At 38.9% G+C, this 8,741-nt stretch overlaps 1 protein-coding gene across 2 annotated transcripts; it reads right to left on the reverse strand.

The window, feature by feature from the left end:
• Positions 1-6: 6 nt before the first annotated feature.
• On the reverse strand, positions 7-6,171 carry gjc2 (gap junction protein gamma 2). Of its 2 annotated transcripts, XM_020587902.1 has the most exons (3): positions 4,242-6,171; positions 3,063-3,350; positions 7-2,020 (listed from the first exon to the last, which is right to left on the reverse strand). In XM_020587902.1, the coding sequence occupies exon 3, from the start codon at positions 1,989-1,991 to the stop codon at positions 735-737; it is 1,257 nt and encodes a 418-aa protein (XP_020443558.1). In that variant the 5' UTR covers positions 1,992-2,020; positions 3,063-3,350; positions 4,242-6,171; the 3' UTR covers positions 7-734. The 2 variants fall into 2 exon arrangements, with proteins under 2 accessions (XP_020443558.1, XP_020443557.1); XM_020587901.1 differs by lacking the exon at positions 3,063-3,350.
• Positions 6,172-8,741: the final 2,570 nt, after the last annotated feature.

The following is an 8,741-nucleotide window of genomic DNA, read 5'->3' on the forward strand; positions in this document are numbered from 1 at the left end:
CTTTCCCTTCAAATGTGACACTGAAAGGCTTTGGATAATATAGAATAAATAAAGGCTTTGCACACAATGGCTAAAGCTTATTACACCGAAGAAGAACCTACAGTGACATAGCCCTGCTCATTACCTTTATCAAAATATTTCACATTGAATCTGCTTCCAGCAACATTACACTATCTAATAGTCCACACTACATCCCAAAAACTTCCCAGAGGGCTGAATGTGCATCTTTCCAACAACAATCATCATTATTCAGAAATTACCCACATGTACAATGTCTTGCAATATATTTTATACCTGACTTGGGGGTACAATCACACACTTTAAAGTTAAATTTCTGAAAATTAATCCAATTCATCAGCAGTAAAGGGTAGATCAGATAAAAAGCTTGAAGCAGTTTGTTTATAATTTGATATTTTAGCTGGAATTAGAGAGGTAAGAATGTGTTAACCATGTCCAAAAGCTATGGCAAGCACAAAATGACACTACAGTGATAGGATCCAGGATGGTGGTTTTTATCATTTCTTTATGTGTTTTCTTCTTTAATGCCACAAACTAGGCCTAGTGGGTACTGTACTCAGCTACTGTGATTGAAAAACTCAGTTGTTATTGTTCAAAGTGGCATCACACACACACACACACACAGACAAACACATATCCTCCAGTTGTGTCATAGTGCAGTCCTGGAGTCTTTAGAGTTTTTTTTTTTTTGTAACTTTACTAAATTTGACTAATGTCTAGATCCAAACAGAGGTCTTTCCATTTTTTACAATGGTTCCAGCCTTCTCTGTGGCTGATTTTGGCCTTGCTCCTTGTTTCTCCTGGACTGTATTGACTCGATTTTGCTCTGCCATAGTGCCCCCAGACACAGGACTACTGGTTCTGGAGGTTTGCTGGTTGTTTTTGGTTTGATAAGTTTGAAAGGCCATATCGAGCTGCTTTTGGGCAACCCGTAGGTGATGGTGCAAGCTTGCCAAATCAGAAGGGATGTTCTCATCTGGGCTGGTGCACTGCTGCTCCTGGGCAACATTGGTCATGTTCAGCTCGTGGCTCATGAGGCTTCTGGGGATCCTGCTAGGTTTGTCGGTCTTCATCACAAGGTTGTAGCCTGGAGGAGAAGCCGGGATGTTGCGAGAAAAAGGGAAACTGTAGGATGTCCTTTGGCCTCGGTTCCTCTTCATGCGAAGGGTATCCTGTAAAGTGCCAACTCCCAAGTGAAGCATCTCACACACATTTAGCACCAGACAAAGACAGCTAACCACATACATGATGAGGAGGAAGATTGTTTTCTCTGTGGGCCTAGAGATGAAACAGTCTACTCTGTGTGGACAGGGAACCCTGTTGCATACATATGAAGGACTAACTCGAAAACCATAAAGAAGATACTGTCCTGCAAGGAAGGCGATTTCAAAAATAGCTCGTGACATGAGTTGAAGAACATAGATTTTCATCAGTCCTTCTTGCATAATTTTTCTCCGGCCATCGTGTTTTGCTGGGTTTTTACTAGTGCTGCTTACCAGTTGAGGCTCGGGCTCCTGCACCTCCAGTGTATCCTCCAAAATCATGGGCTCAGCATCATCAACTTCCACCTCCTCTAAAACATCTTCCAGATGGTGGCTTTCTCTCCATCTCGAGTTAGGAGGTGGCTTTTTATGAAGCCTTTGGTGCTTCCTGCGCTCCTCCTCTGCTGTTCTGGCTATCTTATGGATGGCGTAACCCATGTACATAATAGAAGGAGTGGATATCATAATGATCTGGAAGACCCAGAAGCGTACGTGCGAGAGTGGAGCAAAGGCATCGTAGCACACGTTGTCACAACCTGGCTGCTTGGTGTTGCAGGTGAACTTGGTCTGCTCATCTGAGTAGATGGACTCACCTCCGACTGCTGTGAGCACAATGCGGAAGATGATGAGCACAGTCAGCCACACTTTCCCCACGAAGGTAGAGTGGTTGTGGATCTCTTCCAGGAGACGAGTGAGAAAGCTCCAGCTCATGTTGCTCTTACAAGCTTTTCAACTAGAACCTGTGAAGAAAGAAAAATAATCGATTAAGATGCAAGTAGGGACCTAATCATTAAATTGGTTTGAGCTGAAAGTTTTGATTGGCTGATGAATGATTTCAATAGACTGTAGGTGTATATGTATCTTCTTATTGATTTATTCCTAATATCAAATGCCTGTGCTGTTTTTGTGGTTGTCTAACCAAAGCAAATTCAGACTAGAGCAGCAACCAACAATTTTCATTATTGGTTAGCCTGATGATTATTTTGTTGTCTATAAAATTTTCAAAAATATTGAAAGTCACAGTTTCTAATACCACCCGAGTGACATGTTCACGTCTTTTTTTTTTTTTTTTTTTTTTTTTTTTTTTTTAAACAACAGTTGGCCATCTCTTCTTTTTCACTGTTTGATATTCAGTTTACTATCAGAGAATAACTATTAAAAACAGCAAATATTTACATTTGACCAGCTGGAACCAGATATTTTTCTCATTTCTGTTTGAAAATTACTTCAGTGAGTAATTTTTTCCTGATTTATCTGATTAATCTGTTAATCATTTCAGATCAAATTCAGTGTAAACCTATAGTCACAATGTGACTATAGGTTTTTAAGCAGCCAAAGATGTAAACATAGTCACAGCATAGTTCTTAGGTTCAATTTGAAATGAATGATTCATATACAGATAACCTTGCATAGATGCTGTTATTTTGTTACTTATCAAACATTGCCTACATAGTAGTTCTTCTTGATGTAGTGGAGACACCCATTTTCATTTGATTGCACAGATATCATTCAGTCACCCTATCCCAAAAACAGGCCGCACAGCATTTCCAATAATTCATTCAAACATACTGAAATCATTTGTAAGGAGGTAGAAATGGCAAAAATAACAAAAGGAAGAAGAACATGAAATAGAAAAAAATGCACCATGCACAAACGCAAGATTACAATGACCATTACAAGAGGGGGGCAGATCAAAAACAGAAAATGACGCTGACAAAGGTAATGTATGAAAAGTCCATTCTGATACCAGCGTCTGCTCCACTCAGAGTGCCAGAAACATACTCGATGCTTTAATGCTTGATTCCAAGGGACAGCGAAAAAAGATGACCTCATAGTCTCATACTCTCCTACATTCAGAGTGACAGCTGAGGCTGAGGTGAATAAAGCTGTAATAAGGAGACAGCGTAGTACTTCAGCCCCTTCATTCATGGGGCAGAGCTGCGGAGTTCATGTTGATCTCATGACTGTGACACTGTGTTCCCTGGTGTGGGATGTGCCATCTCCCCTGCCATCTGAGTGAATAGGACAGGCTTGTTGCTCTGCCACAAGGCCTCCCCTCTGGATCCATTGCTGCTGACAATGGGGAGGGGGACAGCCATGGAGGACAGATGGCAGCTAAGGTGGGCAATGCATGTCTGCCCTAGGATGGAATGACACAAGGACTGCTTCATTGAGGATTTACACTGAAGTTTGAATGGATCTGTTTTGTATCACAGAAACAACCTTTTTCTTACAACAACTACTAATGTTTAAGTGACCTTGCGATATCTGCATGCTGCTGATGTGTTTTGCAAAGTGTCAGTTTTGGACTACATAAAGCTTAAGATCATAGTTTTGGTTCATACATTTTTCTAAAATGTGTGTTGACATAGAAAGCAGCTTATTCCAAGTAGAAAACATTTTTCACTAATAATCTTTTTAAAATAAGAAGAAAAAACCATTAGTACTCTAGGGATTTAAGTATTAGCTACAAAGGTAGGTACAGAAAACATTCTTTATTTAATGTTATTTTTAAATTCTTTAAAATAGAGCCACTTTTTAATAAAAGTGTATTAGAAGTGTATGGTCACACTGTAGAGTAATAATATTTTAGCACACTTCAATAAATAAACAGTTAAGAACATGCTGTAATACTAAGACATATTTAATTGTGAGATTAGGTATTTTAAAATGAATACTGGTGCAGACCTAATATATTTTACATTCTTAAACTTGCATCCTATTGTTGGATGAAAATTCAATAATAGCTTCTTACACTGGCTCAATTATTTTGCTTTTATCAATTATTAATATTTCCAAGACTGCTGCAGTGCCATGAAATCTGCTCTTAGCACAGTTTATTCAGACAGGGGACCTTACATTTTGTCTGACACATATACTCTACAATGATATGACAGGATAGCTAAACAGAAACTGTCATACAGTTCCTTTAGAGGAAAGTTAATAACTGAAACAACCCACCTGGAAAAGCTGCACATGCATTTCCCATCCTGAAGGTCTCCTGTGCCCTCTCTAGTTATTCCATGCACAGTCTGATCCACAGAATATCATCTTCCATCTTAATGTCCAGGACTTTTCTGACTTTTTGATAACTTCCAAAATGGGGGAAAAGTGAGACAAGAACAAGAAACATTGACAAAACTAATTAGACAAGGCTTTCTATATCCTGTTTTTCCACTCTGTGAAGAAGTGAGGTCTCTTCGTTGTGAATGACTCACATTCTGGCTTGTGTCTGGTTTCTATTACACCAGCCTTCTGCCCAAGAAGGAAGTATAAAAAACAGAGAGGCAGAAAAAAATCCTCCTCTGGCAAGTGACCCTCATCCAAAGGTTCAGACGTGAAGATATTGTACTGCAGATTGAAATGAACACACAGCTGAGAGATCATATTAATCGCAACAAAGTCAACAACCCCCTCATGCGCAGCATTTGTAACACAGATGATGAGGAGCTCTCTGTCTCTCTCTTTTCCTTTTTCTCCCTCTGTGTTCAGTGGTTGACTGAGAAAAATGTTGACATGTAGGGTGGTGGCATGCTTCATACATATTTGTAAAAATGCATAAGATCATTTAAAACATCCACACTTCTTGCCCTCGCTCTCCCTCTTTCACACACACTGTCACAAACACATTCAGACAAACACATACATCAACCACAATAAATGCAGATTAGTAACCTCTATATTATCTGTCAATTACATAACTGTTTACAGTGGTTGACAGTTAAGCAAAAACAACTTTGGGGAAACAGAGACAGGGAGTTTGAGGACAGAAGTGTCACAAGAGACATAAGCCACCTTGCCTCCACGCAGATCCGATACAATGTAACTAGCAGGTATACTCAATCATATCAAGTGTCAAAATATTTAAACTTCCATCCAGGCAGATGGCCAGATAACAGAGCAGTGGATAGGTTGCACTCTGTTCACCTACTGCGTGTCTTTTCCAACTTGATGTTTATGCTTCATGCTTTTGCCTTGGGCTGTGCAGCGCAGCAGCACGTGTTGTTACTAAGGCATGTGATACATTTTTTTTACATGACAGAAGTCTCTCTCTTTCTCCTTCACACACACTTCATTACAACTTTTTTTTTTAAGAAATGTCATGAAAAAATACAAATGAGAAGGGGATTTGTGTAAGATTAAAGGTGGAAAGGATTTTCTCTTTCACTTTATTCTATGTGCCAGACCTTGCCGTCAAGTTTTGGAAGGGATTTAAACTCACTTACTTTTATTGGAGGACAGATAAACGGGTTAGTGTCTGGCTTGCATTAGTGAAATGTGTCTGGTCATTGTCACAGTGACCATATTATTGTAATGTTATGTTCACAAAGCCCTCAATAACCCTTAATTATGACCAGTATACAGCCATAAAGTGAAGAATAACGTTCAGCAGCATCAGAAAATTCACCATCAATCTCATCACAATTTCTACCCAGCTACTTAAGTGATGGTGACAAATTCTTTTCTCCCTAATTTTTAATACATTTTATGTATATTATGGGTTGTAACAGAGCAAAGACCACTGCAGCAAAACATATCAAAGGGAGATAATACAAGCAAATTTGAAGTATCTCATTCTGTTTGATAGTTTGTGGTTTAAAGAAAACTGAAAGCTAGGCATCTGAGCCTGCTGGACCCATCCTCCAGAGTACTCGCCTTTAAGGCTTCCCTGTCCATCTCACTGACGAGATGTAGTGTAGCGAGCACCCCTGGTGCAGCACTGAGGAGAAGAAGACGGGGGGTTGCTGCTGGAATGACTGGTGCATTTAGGGCTTGGACATGTGCTATCCCCAAGGGACAGATAGGCACATGCTTATGTATTCCTCTCTACAGTTATTACAATTACAATTATTTTATTCTAACTATTAAACAAAATGGGCATATGAAATTTTTGTCCATAATTACACTTAATAAAGACCGTCAATTTCAGTATTGTTTATTAACATTTATGTGAATACTGTAATTGTGGCAAATATGTAATTACAAAACACTTTTAAAATCAATTATTCAATTCATTAATTAGTCTGAGACTGCACTAAAATATCTGAAGCAAAAACATACATGCACAAACACACAGAGTCAAATCAGTGATGCTGTCCTCGTGCCCTAGGACATTTCAGGCTATTCTAGCTTTGGGAAGCTGTTCATGTTGATAAATATTGATTGGACCACCCAGAGGCAGGAAAATATTACAGTTGTCCCCTGTAAGACAATGTTTGACATTGCTCTTGTTACAAGGGCTGACATCATGTGACAGCCAAACGAGAGTGTTTAATATTCATTAATTTATATTTAGTGTTAAATGTAAAATGTAGATGGTTCTTTTTTTTTTTCAACGTTGGTAGCATCTATGGGATATGAACAACTTTAAAAAAATCTAATCTGACAGCTGAGAAATGAACACACTGGCACATTTAATGCATTTATTAAGAAGAAGAAGAAGACGAAGAAGCTTTATTTTATTGTCATTGTAACATTGTGACATGTACACCGAAATTTTGTTTGGAGCCGAGAGCCCTGGGCTGCTGCAGAATTAGTGTAGAAGCAATGTCTTTGTTTATTCTGTAATTGCAGAAATATTTTAAGAGAATTATTTTATTTAGTTCCAGACAGTTTCACCCTTAAGAAGTCATTGGGAGCTGTGAGGGTTTGTAGCATAGCCAAGTGTTGGAGTGATGCAACATGGAGGGGTGAGCGTCTCAACGGGTCTCCTTGGCCGCCACCAATGTCATCACAAGAGTTTTATCCACATGTATTTACAGAACAAAGTTGATGCAAGCAGATTGGGGGCTGTGGAGGTCTGTGTTTATGTAACAGGTCAAGAACCACAATGTGACTTAGATGCCCCTCCCCCCCAAACAAAAAATAAGAGTGATACAAGAGCAAAAACATGCACCACTATCACTAAACTGCTCTAACTATCCCATAGGCACCCTGAGAGTGGTGGCAGTCTCGTCTCGTTTGTTCATGTTTCTCCCAGTTTCTCAGCTGAGTCTATCCTACCCCCGAGGCCAGTGCGTCCCGTGTCAGTTTCACTAAGGCTGGACTCCACTGAAGCGACTGAGATGAACATCCTTGAGGTGCATGCCAACAGCTTCCGTCAGCTAGGGCTCTTCCACATATGAGCAAAGCAACTTGCAGTTAATATGCACTACACTGTTTTAATAGCAAAGATTTGCCACTAAAATCTCTTAATAAAAAAACACTGCTTTATGTTTGCTACTGGATTGACTTATGGATAAGGTATCATGTACTTATAAATCATCTCATCTTATATTTATAGATTTATAAGTAGGAGGAAAATGCTTTTAAAATCAGAAAATAATAAAGTAATACATTAGCATTGTGCCACCTATTAAAGTTTCCTGACAAAATTAACCCTCTGATATGGCTTTTTCCCATTTGTCATCATTTTGCCAGTTATATATTTTAACAATAAAGACTGAAAAGTTTGCAAAGCAATGGTTTTGTTCAGCAGTGCATTGAGGTGACATGATACAGTGAGGCCACATCATGTTTGGCCTTTGTCAGAACTAACTTCCCATAATTTTCTGTTTTTTTTTCTATTACTAGACTTTGATGTATTCCCCTTGCTGATAGGATTTCAGTTGTTGAATTTTTAAAGTGCAGCCAGTGTCCTCATTCTGAATAAACACAATCAAGCGATAATAGTGTCTGAAACTAGAATGTGGTGAAACAGCACTTTGACCATCATGTGGGCAAACAAAATTAAGACAATACACCATAATTGATCAGTGATAATCTAGTGAATTAGTACAATCTGTTCACAAGATTTACATCTTCTTAATTGTTTTCTTTGCAGTCATTATTTTTACACTCACTATCTGATTAAATTTTCCATTAGAACAGTAAAATCCAACACAGTACTCATCCAAAAAACAAAATAACAGGGCTTTACTTGCAGGGCTTAAAGATCTAATCTTTGGCATTATTTTGTCTTGGCTGGCCATGTCATAGCCTGATCTGAGAAAACCCCAGAGGAGCAGCAGACCTAGTCACGGTCATTTGCACTAACTGAGATAAGTTTACTGCCTTAGTGCCATCGCCCTGCTTCAACTCAGTGAACTCCAGACACTGGTAGCAATGCTGCAGGACCCCCAGTTATAACAGCTATACGCCCTCTCTCTTTGACATACATGTATGCAGCAAAAGCTCAGATCAAAACTGTGCACATCCATGTACCATGTAGTGTACTAGTTAATACATTTAAAGCAAACTTCTAAAGCTTAGCTATTAAGGCAGTGATAAGAAAAGGGCATCGTCTGAGCAAAAGGCACAAGCTAGTAACAAATCAGGCAAAATATTAACCTTCAAGGTCATTTAATGATTTTACAATTAATCTTCAAGGTCACTGAATGATTTTGCAATAACTGTATAACAGCTGATGTAAACGACCAGCTCGATTTTTGTCACTGATCTGTTCAATGAATGACACTGGGA

The sequence above is a fragment of the Monopterus albus genome, unplaced genomic scaffold, assembly GCF_001952655.1.
Source record: "Monopterus albus unplaced genomic scaffold, M_albus_1.0 scaffold486.1, whole genome shotgun sequence".
NCBI lineage: Eukaryota > Metazoa > Chordata > Actinopteri > Synbranchiformes > Synbranchidae > Monopterus > Monopterus albus.